The sequence below is a fragment of the Neovison vison genome, chromosome 1 (assembly GCF_020171115.1).
Source record: "Neovison vison isolate M4711 chromosome 1, ASM_NN_V1, whole genome shotgun sequence".
Lineage (NCBI taxonomy): Eukaryota > Metazoa > Chordata > Mammalia > Carnivora > Mustelidae > Neogale > Neogale vison.
Window position 1 is genome coordinate 232,483,424 of NC_058091.1, and position 20,845 is coordinate 232,504,268.

Sequence of the window (20,845 nt, forward strand, 5' to 3'; positions counted from 1 at the left end):
CTATAGGTAATAGAAGATGTCTCCAGAATACATTTCCCTAAAGCTATAATCGGATATGCCATGCGCTCATATAACAAGTCATGTCAATGGGAAGTGGCAAGTCATTTACTGCAGAGTTACAGGAAATGCAAATCGGATCTGGTGTGTGACAAGTTGAAAGCTCTATTTTGCTGCCCGCGTTATGGAAACGGCTTGCTCTTTGCACATTGCTTTAGATAAACCCTTCCCTGGGAATTGTGACTTAAGGTGACCAGAGGCACGATGCTGCCTTTATGTTCGTGATTATCGTAAGTAATGCATCTTCTACCTTAGTAGGGACAGATGTGGTAAGATTGGCCTGTGTTTATGAGACTAATGCCTTTGATAGGAGGACATTGGTAGGATATTTATTTATTTATAAAAATATTTTTATTTATTTATTTGACAGACAGAGATCACAAGTAGGCAGAGAGGCAGAGAGAGAGAGCGGGGGAAGCAGGCTCCCCGCCAAGCAGAAAGCCTGATGCGGGGCTCGATCCCAGGACTCCGGGATCATCACCTGAGCTGAAGGCAGAGGCTTTAGCCCACTGAGCCACCCAGGTGCCTCTGGTAGGATATTTTTATGAGTGTTTGTCTTAAAATTTACTTTTGCCCCAAAACAAGTGGGGCACTTAGAATTTTTTGATTTGTTAACACCTTACTTCTGGTCTTCTCATTATCATCTATCTGAATCCTTATAACAGAACCCTGTCTTGGGGCACAGGCTCTGGACTAGCTAGTAGGGTTTGAATTCTAGCTTGAAGTGCTTGTGTGATACTTTGGGCAGGAAACTTAACTCGTCTAGGCTTCGTGTTCTCCCCTGGTAAAGTGAGGATGGTAATCACACCACATTTACGGCGTTGTTGTGAAGGTTAAGGCAATACATGGGAAGTTCTTAGCACAATGTCTTACTCAAGGAAAGAAATCCTTCTAATCCCTTTAGGTGGGTGAGGCAAATATAAAGCAGAAAGACATCAAGAAGTCAAGTAAGACCCTTAGCCTCAGGCCACATAGATGCAGAATGGGAGTCAGATCAGCCAATCCCATTTCAGCCTTCTTCTAAAGGCTGCTTTGGTTTCTTAATTAAACACATGTGTATATGCAGCTGTTGACTTCTAGATGTGATGTTTTGTCAACAAATGTAATTATGGAGCTTATACATTCCAACAGACATAGTGGTGAGGCAATGAAACTACAACGGGACTTCCCTACGCTCAAGCACCCACACACATGAGCCCATGGGAGCACGCATCCACATTCAGAATGTTCCCCTCTCAAAAGAAACCTCAGACCTTTTGCACATACCTTGCTTCTAGTTATGGTTCTGTTATAACCTGGTCATTTACTCAGAGCCTCAGCCCTCTTGAGGGTAAAAAAGAAATAATAGTATGTGACTTGTATTGTTAATTAAGATACTACTAACCAAAATTAATCAAGATAGTGTATGAAGAGTCCCTTGCATTGAGCCTGGCACAGAATAAATGTCAGCTAATATCTTTATTTATTGTTGCCATTGCTGATGGCGCTGGTGCCGATGGCGTTTGCAGAGTCAGAGGGAGAAGACTCTCCTGACCCACCTATCTAAAAGCTGGGAATCTTATCTTCTTTATAACTCTTATGACTGTCTGACCTGATTGTTCTTATTTATCATCACTTTGCTTCCATTAGAATTATGTTCTGCAGAGAAGGGAGCCCAGGACAGTGCTGGACACATAGCAAATGTCCCTCTAAATGTCTGTATATAAATTAATGAATGGGGGAGAGGGTGAGAGCAATGGGAAAGAGGAGGGAAATCACCTGTGTGAGGAAAGAGGGAGGGAACAGCCCATATCACCAATTTCTCATGTGAACTTCTGGGTCTGTTGGCAACCAGCACTTGTTAAAACAAAAACAAACAAACAAACAAACAAACAAAAAAGGAGCAGTGTCCTAGAGGAAGTCAGCTTAAGAAATCATAAATAATCTGATAGAGTGTGGGCAGTTCAGTAAGCATGTTTCTCCTCATGGGGATGGGGAGCAAGCACAACTTAGCATCAACTAACTTGTCTTTGATCTGAGTTCACGTTAACTTCCATCCCCCAATCTTTCATGACGGTGACAATCCCGCTATCAAATCCATTTTCCAATATCCCAGTTACTCTCCCAAATCGGACTTGCGAGTTTCAGTTGATCAAATTCATTGCAGATGCCTTCAAAGATGGTGTGTGCACAGAGATGCCTGCCATATGCTTCTGAGCATTGAGTTACTATATGTGACACAATTATAGTAGTGATTGGCACACAGCGACAGATCCATAAATGTTCCCTGTTGTTGCTGTTGTTATTATTCTTATCATTACCCATTTATTCAAAAAGGATTTATGGAGTTCCTCTTATGTGCCTGCAGATGTTCCGGGCTCAAGATATTTAATGGTAAACTGAAAAGACCAGATCTCTGACCTCGAGAAGCTTACGATGCAATGAGGGAGGATCACAAAAGAAAGTTCAATGTTTCACGCCAGATAGTGACTGTGCTACCTAGGTGGGTGGCTTTTAGAGGCCACTCTTGCTGAGGGCGGGCCCCCATCTGCCTTGTTTTAACCCCATCACTCCAGTCTCTTGGGAAGAGGCATACACAGTAGGCATTGGGTTCTCGTTGAATGGATACATTAAGGAGAAAGTTTCTGAAAGGGGACCTCGTCTAATGTGAGCACTGCAGGATCTGGATGTAGGCTGTGTGTGCAGATGCAATGTGAGCTGTGCCGTTTGCCCAATCTGTTTATTGGCAAAGGCTGGGTTGGCGTATTTGTGGGTGGCCTCGGGGAGGAGAATGAGGTTGTGAGAGCAGGCATGTGCAGAAGTAAAGTCTGTGTGGAACGGAGGTAGCACAGAAGGCAAAATCCTTAGTAGTGTTTTTTTTAGGTCAATCCTAGTGGATGTGTGGAGGGTTCTGACTGAGGTAAACCTCAGTCAGCATGTGAGGGCTTAGCTTCGGGTTTGTTGAATGACAGGGTAGTGGAAGTATTTTACAAGGCCCAGTCTAGGGATGTGCATGTGTCTGTGACCTGTAAAGTAATTGTGAGGTTCATTATAGATGGGTAAAAAGCACAGTCTAGGGCGGTAGATGTGAAGCAAGAATAATTCAAGTGTAGATTTGTCTGTGAGTCAATTACAGGCTTTGTGATTGTCAGCCAAGTAAGAGGGTCTCTCTCTCTCTGTCTCGCAACCAATTCAAGGGGTCTTTTTTGAGGGTGCAGTTTTGTGAGGCAGATTCTAGAACTGGGGACAGTTGTGAGACAGTTCTAAGATGAGAATGAGACGAATCTGGGATTATGAGTAAGCAAAGTCTAGGACTGTGAGTCTGGTAAACCTGAGTTTGTGTGTCTGTGTGTTGTTGTAAATCAGAATTTGGCTTTCAATGAACACACCTGAGCCAACCGGGTTTGTGTGCAAGAGTCGGGCAGAAAGATTTGTCTTCGGGAAGCAAACTCGGAAATCATTGTGGGTAAAACAGGGTGTGTGTGCACGTGTGAGTGAGGCAAGTTCTTGAGTGTGAATCTGGGGGTTGTTGGGCGAGCGGGAAGTGTGCATGCGTGTGTGTGTGTGTGTGTGTGTGTGTGTATGCGCGCGCGCGCGCGGCAAGTTGGGATTTGTACTTTCGAAGGGCAGCCTGGCCGCGCGACCCTGTGAGGCCGCGTTGGGGACGGGTGCGCGCCGAGGGGCGGCGGGCGGGCGACAGGTCCAGTGGCGGAGCGCGCCGCTGCCCCGGCCCCTGCGCCGCGCGCTCGCTGGCTGGCTGGGGACTGGCAGGAACCGGAGCTGCACTGCCGCCTCTGGCGCGAACGCTCAGGCGCCTCCTCCCGCCCCAGTCACTGTGGCTCGGCGCACGCTGCCGGCGGCTGCCCTTTCCGCCTCTGGGGGAGCGAAGCCGCGGGCCACTGTGCGCTGGAACCATGGCCTCGGGCCGGAGGGGCTGGGACAGCTCCCACGAGGACGATCTGCCCGTGTACCTGGCCAGGCCGGGCACTACTGACCAGGTCCCGCGGCAGAAGTACGGCGGCATGTTCTGCAACGTGGAGGGCGCCTTCGAGAGCAAGACGCTGGATTTCGATGCCCTGAGCGTGGGGCAGCGGGGCGCGAAGACTCCCCGGAGCAACCAGGGCAGCGTCCGCGGCTCGGGGAGCCGGCCGGGGGTCGAGGGGGACAGCCCGCGCCGGGGCCAAGGCCGGGAGGAGGGCAGGGAGCCCGCGCCCGCCTCGCCCGCCTCGCCCGCCTCGCCCGCGCCCGCCGGGGTGGAGATACGGAGCGCCACGGGCAAGGAGGTTTTGCAGAACCTCGGCCCCAAGGACAAGGTAAGGGGGTCCGGGGCTCTTCTTCTCCAGCCCTTGTTCCCTTGGCGACCCGGGGCGCCCCGACCCGGGCACAACTTTCTCCGGCTTACTTCGCTTGAGGACCGGGGACAGGGAGGAGGAGGAAAAGGGCATCCTCTGCTGAGCTACCGCGCGACCTCTCAGCCTGGACCCGGATTCGCGCGGGTCCCCCGTGGCAGCATCTTCGTGCGCGCGGGACCGGGGTGCGCGGGTCCTCGCCGCCTCCTTGCCGCACCCCCAGGCCAGCGGGTCTGGGTGGGTGTGTCCGCGCCGCCAGCCGCGGAGGCTTAGTGATTTCTAGCCCTTCTCTCCGTCTGAGTAACCACCAGCACGATTGTCTTGGCCCCACTCTGGCCCTCGATTAAATCTCAACTCGGGTCAGCAGGGCAGAGGGCAAACTGGCGCTGGGAAAATGGGGTCATCTCCATAGTACCCGGATGAACGTACAGGATGGGCGGTCTCCCCTCTCCCTCTTCAGACATCAGCTCTGTCCCTGAAACTTTTGGGTGTGGAGCCACTAGACTAAACACCCTAATCTGAGTGCCTTTCTTCTGTCCTAGATCGACATTTCCCATCTGTGTTTGTAGAGTGTACGTTTATGCACGTAGTTTGTTGCAAGACTGGGTACCACAGGGATCCAGCTGTCTCTGGAAGAATATCACTTCTTTTTGAAAACAGGCCAGAGTATTAAGGGTGCGCTTTAAACACGCACAAGCTGCAAATTCTCTGCGGCTCCTGCGTGTGCCAAAGCCAATTTCTTCTGTATGTGGATTTTTGAGAAACTCATGCCACACTGAACTGACTGGAGGTATGGCACTGAAATCCAGCTTGCTCTCATCTATTTGTTTATGTCATAGAAAATCAGAACCATAGTTCAGAACATTCAAGGGCTGGGCAGAGCCAGAGTATTCAAAATTCAAACTGATGCCGTTGAGTTGGGGAACAATAGTAGTCAGATAGGTCACTCTTGTGTAGATAATGGCTGCAAAATCCATCTGCATATATTATTGTGTAAAAACTGATACGAATAATAACCCGAAATGGAAATGTGTGCCCCAGAGCAATTACAATTAATGCTTACCCAAGTTCTAGATGTTTTTCCATTCAAATCCAGCGAGCCAATCAAAGGAAAGCTTTATCTCTGCATTGCTTGATTTTTGGAAGTTTGAAAAAACAAACAAAACTTTAATTATTGATACCACCAGGGAAAGAAAGCACTGAACTTCATACTTTGTAAGGGTGCCATTGGGAAACAATGTCCATGTCCCTTGCAATCACTCATTTAGTCTGTGATTTTCATACCGTCCTTAGAATATGGGATTCCCCTAGGCCCTGCTCATGTCATCCTTTTAGGAAAAACTTCTGATATTTTGGAAAAGCTGTGTCTGATATCTAAACTTAAGAATGGCGTTACAGGAAGATTATTGCCTCTCTTTAGGTCTGAGCTGATAGGATTGTAATGTTCCTGTCCTGACTCTATGGGGTGGGAGAAGTGATGGAAAAGGTTGGTAACAATTGCTGTGAGTCAGTGCTGTTCCCTTTGCTGGAACACCCTGATGTAAGCCAGATAATATGCCTGGTTTGCAAGATTTAAGAATGGTAACTAGAGAAAGGGAAAATGTTCTTCCTGTAAACCCAGAAATTCTTTCATTTTCCTTCCTTTTGCAAACCCTATACTTTCGGCTCCTAATTGAAAAATAATAATACAACTTAAGCATCAGTAGGATTTCTTGTGCTACGTGGTTATTTCTAAGTTCAGGCTTGCTGTCCGCGTCATGCAGGCCATGTTATTATCTCTAATTTGGTTGAATCACACTGCTGAAAGAGTCAGCAGACCTTATCTACTTCTGTACTTGATAGCTATTTCCTTGAGGAGAGGGATTGTGTGTTTGGATTTATCACTGTGGCTTAAAGGCCTGGCACACTGGAGGTGCTCCATAAAGGTTTGTTACATTAAACCTTCTTAATTAAGCCATATTTTTTGCTACATAGTTGCACAGTGATCATCCGGCCTCTACTTATTTTATTTTTTATATATTTTTTAAAATTTTCTAATTTCTTAAAGTAAACTCTGGGCCCATCATGGGGCTTGAACTGACGACCCCGAGATTGAGGATCGCATGCTCTGCTGGCTGAGTCAGCCAGGTGTCCCTTCTGGCCTCTATTTAAATACCACACTTTCAGGGAGTGCTCCACCTCATGAAGCAACTTTTGGAAAACTTCACTTTAAAAATTTTAAATTAAGCCCAGATCTGCCTCCTTGTAGTTTCTATAAGCTATTCTTAGTTTTGACCTTTTAAAATACAAAAATAAAGTTGTTGTTGTTGTTGTTTTTTTTTTTTAAATTCTGAAATACTTTAATGACTTGAAGCTTGTGGGTTTGTTTAACTGTCAGAAAAGGCTGGGTATTGCCCCAGTAACAAGCAGTCCCCACATTTCAGTGGCTGAAGTAAACAACAGTTTATTTCTTGCTCCTGCTACTGATCAGCAAGGGTCAGCAGGGCAGGTCTGCTCATCATTTACCCCGTAGGGAGCTAGACCCGATAGCCTGATGGAAGTTTCAGCTTGACGCACCCATGTTGGCAAGAACATAGGGTGAGCTGCTCACAGACTCTTCAACTTCCATGCTGAAGTCGCAAAGATGACTTAGGTTCACATTTCCCTGGCCCGAGCAACTCATTAATCCGTGTCTAAACTCAAAAGAATGGGGAGGGTGCAATTTTACCCTGATCCTCTAAGACAGAGGTTAGAAATATTTGGAATATAGTTTTAATATCCCTCCTGGGTTTGGGGCGGGACTTTGGGATGGGACCTGGCTCCACCCACTCAAATTACGGGAGGCTGAGTATATAACTCGGCCACTGTGCCCAGGCGTTCTCACCCGCAAGGGTGGATAACAGTGACAACTTTGCACATAGTAAGTACTCGATACAAATTAATTAATCTTACTCTTCAATTTTTTTTACTGCCCTGTATATGTTTGAGGGCAATTATCACATTCTCTTTAAAATTGTCTTTTTTAGCTTTAATATTTCTAGCTTCTTTAGCCTTCCTGTAATGTAAGCCTTTCACCCCTCCAATTTACTTTTAAGGTTATAATATATTTTATAAATATTCTTTCAAAAATATTTTGAACTGAACCCAGTGTTCCAGATGGCATATGGCCATGACAAAAGGTATTAGGTTAGTTCATTTCTTTGATTTATAGACAACATATGCTTCTGTAGTACGAGATTACACCTAATAACTCAGTATCCATGTGCTGCTATTGTCTCCGTAGTCCGTTCTCTGTCATTCAAGTGTTCAGAAAGTTTTTCACATCAGCTGCTGTTAAGTCAGGATGTCTCCATTTTGTACTGGTACAAATGAACTTAAAACCAGAAACCAAACAAACAAACCAAAAACCTTTAACCTATGGGATTTTATTTTTATTCCTTTTATAATACTTATCACCATCTTAGCTCATCTTTCTGTCCTGATAATTTTGAACCTTAATTCTATGACATAGCATCCCTCTCCCCAGCTTTGGACCATCTGCAGATTGGATAATAAATACTCTTTTTGAGCACTTTATGTGTACCTGATATCTACCTATGTAGACCTAGATATTATCATAGAACATGGTTTTACAGATAGGGAAATTGAAACTCCTAGATACTAAGTGTTTAGCCCCAAATCGCACTGATAGTAAGTGGGGAGCCAGAATTCAAACTGATTTTTCTGAGTCCAGCCTCCCTTTTTCTGAGTTCTGAGTACATGTTACTCGCATGCAGGGCAAGAACAGAGCTTTCCACCACACCTCTAGAATCTTCCTCCATCTTGCTGCCAACCCCTTATTCAGGATACTAGAACACTTGCTCAGCCTATGAAAACAGTTGCTGCAAGATCCTTTTTTCCCCAAGTTGAATGCAAAGTTTTTGTTTTTTAAAAATTTTTTTATTTATTTATGACAGAGAGAGAGAGAGTGATAGAGGGAACAAAAGCAAAGGGGAGCTGGAGAGGGAGATGCAGACTCCCACTGAGCAGGGAGCCCGATATGGGGCTCGATCCCAGGACCCTGGGATCGTGACTTGAAACAAGGGTAGATGCTTAATGACTGAGCCACCCAGGCACCCCTGAATATAAAGTTAGTAAGACAGATTTTAAAAACATGTCTCAGTGAACTCACAATACCCTTTCAAGAGCATATCTACATATTAACTCCTACCTGAAGGAAATGAGTTTAGTTAATAAATGAATAAAATAACAAAACTGTGTGGGAGAATAAAAGTAAAAAAAAAAAAAAAGTCTCTGAGTTACACTTTGAGTGCCAAGTGTCAAGTTTGAAGTATGACTTGGGTGTTAAATTGTGATTCTGGACCCACCTGTAAACACCCTGTTAAATAATGCAGCTAGATTTTTCTTATGATAGACATTTATACTGCCCAAATCTTCCATGTTTGGCTCATACAACTTTTTGTTTATAACTTTTGACAATAAGTACATAAAAAAGCAATTTTAAATGGAAAGGAAATATTTTTCGCCATTTCTTAAGATGGTTTCCAGAGGTTTTCCTGCAGCGAAGAAATGACTAACGGGAGGAGAATTATGATCTATGGTCTGCCAAGAGCAAATGATACTGCGAAGACTCTGTCATCCAGTGAAAACAAAGTAATGACATTAGGATTCCACGGGTCTATTGATAACGCCCTTTCAGGAGCCACAGGTCTCTTCGAGTTCCCTGCTTCCCACATGGGCCACTTTTGTGCAAGATATTTCCTTTGTGAAGCCAGTAGGGGTTCTGGCTGTAGGAGGAGAGCATTTGAAACAAGTGAGCTGTGGTGCTTACCTTTTTATCACTTGTCCTGTGCTTTTCTGGTCCTGGGTGAAAAGTTTTCAAAATGATCCAGAGAAACTGAAGTTCTCCTTATCCTGCATAAGGGAAGACAGCTGGAAATAGAATTCTAGGTTTATAAAGGCTTCTCTAAATCATTAGAATGCCTGGAGTGCATGTGAATTTTACAAAGCTGCTCTGACCAAGGAAAATATGCCCTTAGGCTGGGAAAAAAGGCTCTTGCTTACCTGGTCACACTCGGTCACACTCGAATCTGGGACTATATTTATTTACCCAAACTTGGAAGTGTTTGAAACCTTGCAGAACTTTGGTTTAGTTTGACAGTAGGCATTTGAGGAACATAAAAAAAAAAGTGCCTTCCAAGTAATGCTGCGATTGGCAGCGTTCCCTCAAAGTAATGGTCCATGGAGACAGGGTTTTGCTGACAGGCTCTTGTAAGTAATGTTTAAAATTGCCAGGGGACTGTCGGGAAGGCTTTTCTGTCAGTGATTCTCTTGCTGATTAATTTCCACTGGGCGTTATTCCTACAGAGAATGTTCCTGTGAGGCACGGGAGAGAGCTTACTAGGAATAGGCGGTCTCGTTGTGGGGAATGCAGGTTGTGGCTGGCAGCTCAGACCTCCATTTTTGGGAAGAGGCAGAAGTCCATTAAGGTGTGTAAGCACTTTTTAAAAACTTAAACTAATAGGAAAATATCATGTTAAGACTTCCCAGTACTCTCTACCTGGACTTACGTGACATTCAAAAAACAGTTCTACTCCCTCAGGAAACAATGACGTGAGGCAAACAAACAATAAACAAAGCAGCAAACAAAAGCTAAAGCAGTGGGGTAAAGCATTAGCAGCCTCAGCTTGGAGACCCAGCCTTTCACCAGCTGTCCAACTTGGGCAAGTTACCTCCTTTCTTTCTCAGCTTTGGCTTCCTTCTTCCAAAAATGAATGGGGTAGATCAGATGGTCGCCGCAGCCATGATCTATAAACTTTTGATTGTGCACCTCTATGCAAAAGTTTTTTGAAAATGGTCTCTCTCTATGTATATATACACACATGGGCATGTGTATAAATTACATGCATAACTTATGTACAGTTGACCCTTGAAAAATGCAGGAGTGAGGGTGCCAACCCCCATGCAGTCAGAAAACCAGGTATACCTTTGAGTCCCCAGAACCTTAACTACTCATAGCCTACTGTTGACCAGAAGCCTTACAGATAACATTAACAGTCATTCTACATGTATTTTCTACATTACATGTATTATGTACTGCATTCTTGGAATACGGTAAACTAGAGAAAAGGAAAATGTTATTAAGAAAATTGTAAGGGGGACGCCTGGGTGGCTTAGTTGGTTAAGCAGTTGCCTTCGGCTCAGGTCATGATCCCAGCGTCCTGGGATCGAGTCCCACATCGGGCTCCTTGCTCGGCAGGGAGCCTGCTTCTCCCTCTGCCTCTGCCTGCCATTCTGTCTACCTGTGCTCGCTCGCTCTCCCTCTCTCTCTCTCTGACAAATAAATAAAATCTTAAAAAAAAAAAAAATTGTAAGGAAGGGGTGCCTGTGTGGCTTAGTGGGTTAGCCTCTGCCTTTGGCTCAGGTCATGATCCCCAGTCCTGGGATCGAGCCCTGCATGGGGCTCTTTGCTGGGCAGGGGGCCTGCTTCCCCACTACCCTCTCTGCCTGCCTCTCTCCCTACTTCCCTACTTGTGATCTCTCTCTCTCTGTCAAATAAATAATAAATAAATAAAAGAAAATTGTAAGGAAGAGAAAATATATGTACAGTATTGCACTGTATTTATTGAAAAAAAATCTGCATGTAAATGGAGCAGTGCAGTTCAAGCCTGTGTTGTTCAACAGTCAACTGTATTCAAATCTTGTGACCATTGTACACTAAAGAGACAAATACAAAGTAAAATATTATATAGACACATATAGATCCTTGTACTTTAGTGGCATGTCTTACCCACCCATTTGGGTTAGTGCTTGTGAATCTCTGATCTTTAGCTCAAAGCCATTAAGAGTCAGTGGTTCTAATATTATAATCATAAATGAGTTCATTGTCAGTTTGAGTTCTTCAGTGATAAATGCTTTTTAATATATGTGCTGCTGAAGCAAGCACGATACATGCTTTTTAAAAAAAAAATAATATATTTGTGAGAGATGGAGGAGTGGGGGAAGAGGGGCAGAGGGAAAGAGAGAGAGAGAGAGAGAATCCCAAGCAGACTTCCTGCTGAGTGCAGAGCCTGATGGAGGGCTCGATCTCACAACCCCAGGATTGTGACCAGAGCCAAAATCAAGGGTTGGACACTTAACCAACTGAGCCATCCAGGCACCTTGGTATATGCTCTTTTATGAAACAGTTTCTAAGAATTCGCAACTGTTGGAGGCTTGCTTTAAGCCTAGAGATGAGGTGTTAGGGAGTGTTCAGTATATTCTTTTTGTACGAGGGATTGGGCCAGTGTGTAGATAGCAAGGGTCACCAAAAATATGATGAGTCCCCAGATCTCCCTTTAACCCCCATTTTTTCTCTACTTGTTTATTCAAAAAACACTTATTAAGCACCAGCTATGTAAGTGCACAATGAAAAACTAATTTTTTAAAAAGATTTTATTTATTTTTTGGCAGGCAGAGATCATTTTAAAGATTTTATTTATTTATTTGACAGAGAGAGATCAGAAGTAGGCAGAGAAGCAGACAGAGAGAGGGGACGGGGAGAAGCAGACTCCGTGCTGAGCAGACAACCTGATTTGGGACTGGATCCCAGGACCCCGGGATCACGACCTGAGCTGAAAGCAGAGGCTTTAACTCATTGAGCCACCTGCAGAGGCTTTAACCCACTGAGCCACCCAGGCGCCCCCCGCAATGAAAAACTAATCTTGAAGAGACAAAGATGGAAAAAACAGATAAACGATAGGAAAACTTAAACTGCATTTCCATATAGTCTCCCATAGAAAACTGCTGTTAATACAGTGGCATATTCTTCACACCTCTGTGGGTACGACACATGTGCTTTTCATTCCCAAGTGGAAATATACAGTATTATCTTATTTTAAAACTATTATTTTAAAACTATTTTTTACCACTTTATTTATTTATTTCTTAAAGATTTTACTTATTTATTTGGCAGAGACAGAGATCACAAGTAGGCAAAGAGGCAGGCAGAGAGAGGAGGAATCAGGCTCCCTGCTGAGCAGGGACACTGGGATCATGACCTGAGCCGGAAGCAGAGGCTTTAACACTGAGCCACCTAGGCGCCCCTATTTTTTACCACTTTAATACATTTTCATCAGCTTTATTTCTGAGAGCTTTACAGGTTCAGAGGAGAAACGAGTGGAAAGTACGAAGCTTTCCCTTATTTCTCCTGCCCCCACACTTGTGAAGCTTCCTCCCTTATCCGAGTCTTCTACTGGAGTGTCACATTTGTCACACTTGAGGAATCCTCACTGACATATCTTTGCCACCCACACGTCGTAGTTTACATGAGGGCTCACTCTTGGTGTTGTTCATTCTGTGGAATTTGAAAAATGCGTAAGGACACCACTCACCATTACAGTATCACACACAGGATTTTCATTCTCCTGAGAGTCCTTTGTGCTGCACCTGTTCATTCCTCCCTTCCTTCTAACCCCTGGCAGCCAGTCTTTTTTCTTATCCTCACAGTTTTGCCTTTTCTAGGGTGTCATAGATTTGGAATCATACAGTATGCAGCTTTATTCACATTGGCTTCTTTTACTTCGTGACGTGCTCTCAATGTCCCTCCGTGTCTTTTCATGGCTGGATAGCGCATTTCTTTTTAGCACTGAATAATAGTCCATTTTCTGGATGTACAATTTTTTTATCCATTCACCTACTGGCATCTGTTCTGGTTGCTTCTGAGTTTTGGCAGTTCTGACTAAGGCTTCTATAAACATTTGTGTGCAGCTTTTTATGTGGACATAAATTTTTAGTTTGCTCATATAAATACCAAGGAGTGCAGTTGTTGGGTGGTACGGTAAGAGAACATTTAGTTGCTTTTTTTTTTTTTTAGGTTTCTTTTTTTTCCCTTTTCTTTCTTTCTTTCTTTTTTTTTTTTTTTTGAGAATATTTACTTTTAAAAGAACTCTCCAAACTATCTTCCAAAGTGGCCATACCATTTTGCATTCATTCCTTCCAGCATTGCATGAGAGTTTCTTCGGTGCCACATCCTTGTCAGCATTTGGTGTTATCACTGTTTTGGGTTTTGGCCGTGGCAGTAGGTGTGCAGTGGTTTCTCACTGATGCTTCAGTCTGCAATTATTTGATGACATTATGATGTGGAGCATCTTTTCATACTCTTACTTGCCCTCGGTGTATCTTCTCTGGTGAGGTGTTTGTTTAGGTCTTTGGCCCATTTTTTAATAGGGTCATTCATTTTCTTACTGTTGAGTTTTAAGAGTTCTTTGTATATATTTTGGATAACAATCCTCTACCAGGTGTGTCTCTTGCAAATATTTTCTCCCGGTCTATGGCTTGTCTTCTCATTCTATTGACATTGATTTTTGTAGAACAGAGGCTTTTAATTTGAATGAAGTTCAGCTTATTCATTATTTCTTTCATGGGTTATGTCTTTGGTGTTGTAAGTCATTGCCATACCCAAGGTCATCTGCGTTTTCTTCTACTTTATCCTCTAGGAGTTTTTATAGTTTTGCCTTTTATATTTGGGTGTGTGATCCATTTTGAGTTAATTTTTGGAAGGATTTAAAGTCCAGCACTATTTGTTGAAAAAGACTACCTTTGCTCCATTCTGTTGCTTTTGCTCCTTTGTCAAAGATCAGTTGACTTTATTTATATGACTCTATTTCTAGCCTCTCTATTCTGATCCAATAATCTATGTGTGCATTCTTTTGCCAGTACCACATTGTTTATTTTTAATTTTGTTATTTAAATGGGCTCCCTGTTCAATGTAGGGCTCAAAGTCACGACCCCAAGATCAAGAGTCTCGTGCTTTTCTTTTCTTTTTAAAAAATATTTTATTTATTTATTTGTTTGTTTATTTATTTATTTATTTAGCGTGCACAGGAGTGGGGGCGGGGAGAGGGAGAGAATCTTGAGCTGATTTGTGCTGAACATGAAACAGGACCTGGGTCCTTCTCTTACCACCCTGAGATCATGATCTGAGCCGAAATCAAGAGTCAGATCCTTAAGGGATGAAGCTACCCAGGTGCCCTGAGTCACAGACTCTTCTGACTGAACTGGCCAGGCACACCTAATACCACATTGTCTTGTTTAATGTAGCTTCAGAGCAAGTCTTAAAGTTGAGTGGTGTCAGTTCTTTCAAGTTTCTCATCAACTATGATATTAATTATAGGTTTTGTTGTTGTTGTTGTTTAAGATTTATTTATATATTTTAAAGAGAGAGCATGGAGCCCTACATGGGGCTTGATTCCATGACCCTGAGATCATGACCTGAGCTGAAACCAGAAGTTTGAGGCTTAACTGATTGTGCCACTTAGGTACCTCTAGCTATAGGATTTTATTTTATTTTATTTTTTTGTTTGTTTTTTCCAATTCATTTATTTTCAGAAAAACAGTATTCATTATTTTTTCCCCACACCCCATGCTCCATGCAAGCCGTGCCCTCTATAATACCCACCACCTGGTACCCCAACCTCCCATCCCCCTACCACTTCAAACCCCTCAGATTGTTTTTCAGAGTCCATAGTCTCTCATGGTTCACCTCTCCTTCCAATTTACCCAAAAGCACATACCCTCCCCAATGTCCATAACCCTACCCCCCTTCTCCCAACCCTCCTCCCTAGCTATAGGATTTTAATTGGTGTTGAACATGTCCTCATCTGTGACTGGTTTGCTAAGAATTTTTGTCATGCATTGGTGCCAAATTTTGTCAAATTCTTCTTCTGCATCTGTTGATTTTGTTCATGGTATTTTTCTTTAGCTTCTTGATGTGATAGGTTACATGAATTTTCCAGTATTGAACCAGCCTTGCATACCTTGGATAAATTCCACTTGGTCATGGTGTATAGTTCTTTATATACATTACTGAATTTGATTTGCTAATATTTTGTTAAGAAATTTTACATCTGTGTTCATGAGAGATATTGGTCTCCTTTTCTTGTAATGTCTGTCTGGTTTTTGTATTAAAGTAATGGTGTCTTCCTAGGATGAATTAAGTATTCCCTTTGCTTCTGTCTTCTGGAAGAAATTATAGAGAGTTGGCTTAATTTCTTCTCCCAAAATTTGGTAGAATTCACTAGTGAACCATCTGGGTCGAGTGCTGTTTAGGAAGGTTTTAAATTATTGTTTCAATTTTTAAAAATAGATATAGACCTATTCATATTGTTTATTTCTCCTTGTGTGAGTTTTACTAGATTGTATCTTTCAAGGAAATAGTTCATTTTGTTTAGATTATCAAATTTGTGGGCATAGAGTTTTTCATAATATTCTTTGTTATCCTTTTAATGTCAGTGGGATTTGCAGTGATGGCCCCACTTTCGTTTCTTATAGTTTGGGTCTTCTCTTTTTTTCTTAGTTATTCTGGCTAGATGCTTATCAGTTTTATTGATCTTTTCAAAGAAGCAGTTTTGGCTTAATTTCCTTTATTGATTTCTTGTTTTTAGTTTTATTGATTTATGTTCTAATTTTTACTCTTTCTCTTCTCCTAACTTTGGATTTACTTTGTCTTCTTTTTCTACTTTCCTAAGATGGAAGCTTAGATTATTGATTTTAAGTATTTTTTAAAATATATTCATTCAATGTTATAAATTTTCTTCTAACTACTGCTTTAATTGCATCCTACAAATTTTGTTACACTATATTTCACTTTAATTTAGCTCAAAAATATTTCAACATTTCTTTTGAGATTTCTTTAATGACCCATGTGTTATTTGAAAGGTGTTGTTTAATGAAGTATTTTGTGATTTTCCTGTGATCTTTTTGTTACTGATTTATGGTTTAATTCTGCTGTGGTGTGAGAACAGACATTATATGATTTCTCTTCTTTTATAACTTTTATAGTGTGTTTTATAGCTCAGATTGTGGTCTATCCTGGTGAATGTACTATGTGAGCTTGAGAAGAACGTGTGTTCTTTTGTTGTTAGATGAGGTAGTCTGCGGGTATCAATTATATCTAGCTGATTGATAGTGCTGTTGAGTTCAACTATGCCTTTATTGATTTTCTGTCTGTTGGATCTGTCCCATTTTCCATAGAGAGAGGTGTTAAAGTCTCCAAGTATGCTAGTGGAGTCATCTGTTTGTCCTTGCAGTTCCATTAGTTCTTCCTCATATACTTTGATACCCCTTTTATAAGCATATACATGTTAAGAATTATTATGTCCTCTTGGAGAGCTTACCCTTTATAATTATACCTGATAGCTTTTCTACTTTGAAGTCTGCTCTATCTGAAATTAATATAGCTCTTCCTGCTTTCTTTTGATTAGTGTTAACATAGTATGTTTTTTCTCTACCCATTTACTTTTGGCTCATGTGTGTTCTTGTATTTTATCTATCTATCTATCTATCTACCTACCTACATAACATATTTGTATGTCAGTATGCAGCACTGTTACAATACCACTAACTATCTATCTACCTACCTACCTACATATTTATTTATTTGAGAAAGAGATCATGAGTAGTGGGGAGGGGCAGAGGAAGAAGCAGACTCCCCCGTTGAGCAGGGAGCCCTACCAGGGCTCAGTCCCACGGCTCTGAGATCATGACCTGAGCTGAAACCAAGAGTCTGATAGCTAACCGACTGAACCACCCAGGTACCTCATGGGGTTGTGTTTTTGTTTCACTCTGACAATCTCTGTCTTCTAATTCGTGCATGTAGACTATTGACATTCAAAGTGAGTATTGATACTGTGGAATTGTATTTACTGAATTTGCTTGGATTTTCTACTTGTTTCTTTCCCTTGTTCTTTTTTGGTCCTCCATTCTTTTCCTGTGCTTTGTGGTTTTATTTTTTTATTTTTATTTTTTAAAAAAAAAAAATCAATTAATTAATTAATTAATTTGACAGAGATTACAAGTAGACAGAGAGGCAGTCAGAGAGAGGAGGAAGCAGGCTCCCTGCTGAGCAGAGAGCCCGATGCGGGACTCGATCCCAGGACCCCGAGATCAAACCTGAGCCGAAGGCAGTGGCTTAACCCACTGAGCTACCCAGGTGCCCCTTCCTGTGCTTTGTGGTTTTAAATGAGCATTTTATATGATTCTTTTTTTTTCTCCCTTTTTAGCATATCAGTTATACTTTTTTACTTTTACTAGTGGTTGTCCTAGAGTTCACAATATGCATTTATGACTAATTCAAGTACAAGTGCTGTATAATAACAAAATATTCCCAATTCTTCCCTGCCCTGTCCCTTGTCCTATTGTTGTTATTCACTTATACATAAGCATATATAAACATATATAACTGAATGCAGTATTGCTATTATTATTTGGAACAAACTGTTACATGTTAGATCAATTAAGAATAAGAAAAATTTAAGTTTTTATATTATCTTTACTTGTCACTTCTCCAGTGCTTTTTCTTTTCTTTCTTTCTTTCTTTTTTTTTTTTTTTAATATAGATTCAAGACTGATTCATTTTTCTTCTCTCTGAAGAACTTCTTTTAATATTTCTTGGAAGGCAGATGTACTGCCAGCAAATTCCCTCAAGTTTTATTTGTCTGAAAAAGTCTTTATTTCTCCTTCCCTTTTTAAAAATTACATTTGACATACAATGTTGCATCAGTTTCAAGGGTACAACAAAGGGATTCCATAAGACCATATGTTATGCTGTGCTCACCGGAAGTATAGCTCCCATGTGTCAGTATGCAGCACTGTTACAATACCACTAACTATATTCTCTGTGCTGTGCCTTTCATTCCCATGATTTATTCATTCCATAACTGGAAGCCTGAATCTTCCACTCCCCCTCCCCCATTTTGCCCCTTCTCTGACCCTCTTCCTCTCTGGCAACCGTCCATTTTTTTCTCTGTGTTTATGGATATTTTTCTGCTTTCAGTTTGTGTGTTTGTTTGTTTGTTTTTGAGATTCCACATGTGAGTGAAATCATATGGCATTTGTTTTTCTCTTTCTGACTTATTTCACTTAGCATCCATTATACCCTCTAGGGCCATCCATGTTGATGCAATGGCAAGATCTCATCCTTTTTTGTGGCTAAATAATATTCTGTATATTTATCACATCTTTATTCATTTGCCTATGGATGGACAGAGGTTGTTTCCATATCTTGGCTATTGTAAATTAGAGCGCTGCAATAAACATAGGGGTGCATGTATTTTTTCAAATTAGTGTTCTTGTTTTCTTTGGATAAATATGCAGGAGTGGAATTACTGGATCATCTGGCATTTCTATCTTTAATTTTTGAGGAACTTCTATGTTGTCTTTCAGCACGTTTTCCAGCCAGTGTCAGTGGCAGCACCGATTTACATTCCCACCAACAGTGTATGAAGATTCTTTTTTTTTTCATATCCTCACCAATGCTTGTTCTTTTTTTTTTTTTTAATTTTTATTTATTTATTTGTCAGAGAGAGAGAGCGAGAGAGGCAGGCAGAGGGAAAAGCAGGCTCCCCGCTGAGCAAGGAGCCCAAGTGGGACTCGATCCCAGGACCCCAGGATCATGACCTGAGCAGAAGGCATACACTGACCTGACTGGGCCACACAGGCACCCCACTTGTTCTTTCTTTTTAATTCTAGCCATCCTGACAGGTGTAAGTGATGTCTCACTGTGGTTTTGATTTGCATTTCCTTGATGATTAGTGATGTTGAGTGTCTTTTCATGTGTTCTCTTTCACTTTTGAAAGATATTTTGCAAGATCAGAATTGTAGGGTTTTTTTTTCCCCCTCTGAACACTTTAAATATTTTAGTCTACTCTTCTTTTGCTTGTATGGATTCTGAGAAGAAATCAGAGTAACTTTTATCTTTGCCTCACTATAGGTAAGGTGTTTATTTTTTTTCCTTTTGTCATCTCTCAAGATTCTGTCTTTATCTCTGATTATCTGAAATATGAATAGGGTAAGTCAGCTATAGTTTTTTTTTGGGAGTGTACTTGATGTTCCTTGAGCTTGACATTCCTTGAGCTTCTGTGATATGTTGTCGACATTAATTTAGGGGAAATTCTCAGTCATTATTGCTTTGAATATTGCTTCTATTTTCTTTTCTTCTTCTGATATTACTAGTATATATGTTACACTTTTTGTAGTTGTCCTGCAGTTCTTTGGTATTGTGTTCCATTTTTTTCCTGTCTTTTTTTCTTTTTTGCTCAGTTTCGGATGTTTCTATTATATCTTCTAATTCAGAGATTCCTTCTTCAGCTGTGTCTAATGAGCCCATCAAAGGCATTTTTCATTGCTATTACAATGTTTTTGATTTCTATTTTTTTTCTATTCTTTGTTAGAATTCCCATCTCTCTGCTTATATTGTCTTTTTTTTTTTTTTAAAGATTTTGTTTATTTATTTGACAGACAGAGATCACAAGTAGGCAGGGAGGCAGGAAGAGAAAGAGGGGGAAGCAGGATCCCTGCTGAGCAGAGACACCCTCCCCCCCACGCGGGGCTTGATCTCAGGACCCTGGGATCACGACCTGAGCTGAAGGCAGAGACTTTAACCCACTCAGTCACCCAGGCACCCCATTATCTATCTATTCTTGAGTATCATGTCCTTTTTCCATTGAAGCAAATTAATCAATTTTTTTCTAAATCCCTCCTCTGGTAATTCCAACATTCCTGAGATACCTGATACTGGTTTTGATGTTTGTTTGTTCTCTTAAACCTGTGTTTTTCCCCTTTTAGTATCCATTGTCATATTTTCTTGAAAGGTGGATACAATGAAATGGGTAACAGTAATTCCAATAAATAAATCTTTACTAATGTAGTGGTAAAGTGTGGATCAGAGGGGAAGCACTCTAGTCTTATGGTTAGATCTCAGTCTTTTGGCGTGCCTGTGCCCTTGGACTGTGAGCTTCATCTTGCTTCTCATTTCTTCTCCCATCCCTTAGATGGGAAAAGATGACTGGATGGGGATAGAGATGTGTATTTCCTTTCCCCCATGTGGAAGGATTAATGGAGCTGGAGTTAGATATTTTCCTTCTCTCGTGTAGAAGGCCAGAGATGTGGTGTTGAGTATTTTCCCCTTTCCCTCAGGTAGCATATTAAGCTCTGATAGCAAATTAGGCTCTGGTAAAATAGATTTTCCTAGAGTCCGGCCTTGTTAAGAACAAAGGAATATTCTGGTTTATTTAAAAAATAGTTCCTTCACCCCTCTCATTTCAGAAGTGGGAGGGGATCTTTCTCTTGTAGTCACTTTGAGGACCTCAGGGAGCTCTTGGAAGTAGCAGTCATAAAACTGGGAAGGCCTCCCATAACTGGGTCTCCCTGGAGTTTTGAACTCTTTTGAGATTGTCCACACTGAGCCTCCATCCATTCTTCTATCACAGTTCAGGTTTTCCTACCCTGGCACTGGCTTCTGTGGAATTGTTTGCTTGTGGACTAAATCTCAGGTGAGTCATTACTATATTTGCCTCTCTGTCTCTCCAGTTCTGAGGACAGTGGTTTTCCATGTAGCTTTACTTTCTTGCTGAATTTAAGGGGAATTGCTGATTTGTCAGTTTGCTCAGCTTTTTACTTGTTGCTAGAGTGGAGTGGCAACTTCTTAGCTTCTTTCATTCTGA

The 20,845-nt window shown here is 41.7% G+C and overlaps 1 protein-coding gene across 1 annotated transcript in view; it reads left to right on the plus strand.

Moving 5' to 3' along the window:
* Positions 1-3,665: 3,665 nt before the first annotated feature.
* DPYSL3 (dihydropyrimidinase like 3) overlaps positions 3,666-20,845 on the plus strand; it is a 112,811-nt gene continuing 95,631 nt past the window's right edge. Inside the window, exon 1 of the mRNA XM_044224967.1 lies at positions 3,666-4,349. Coding sequence (XP_044080902.1) covers positions 3,951-4,349 — 399 coding nt within the window. The 5' untranslated portion in view covers positions 3,666-3,950. The remainder of the gene's footprint in view (positions 4,350-20,845) is intronic.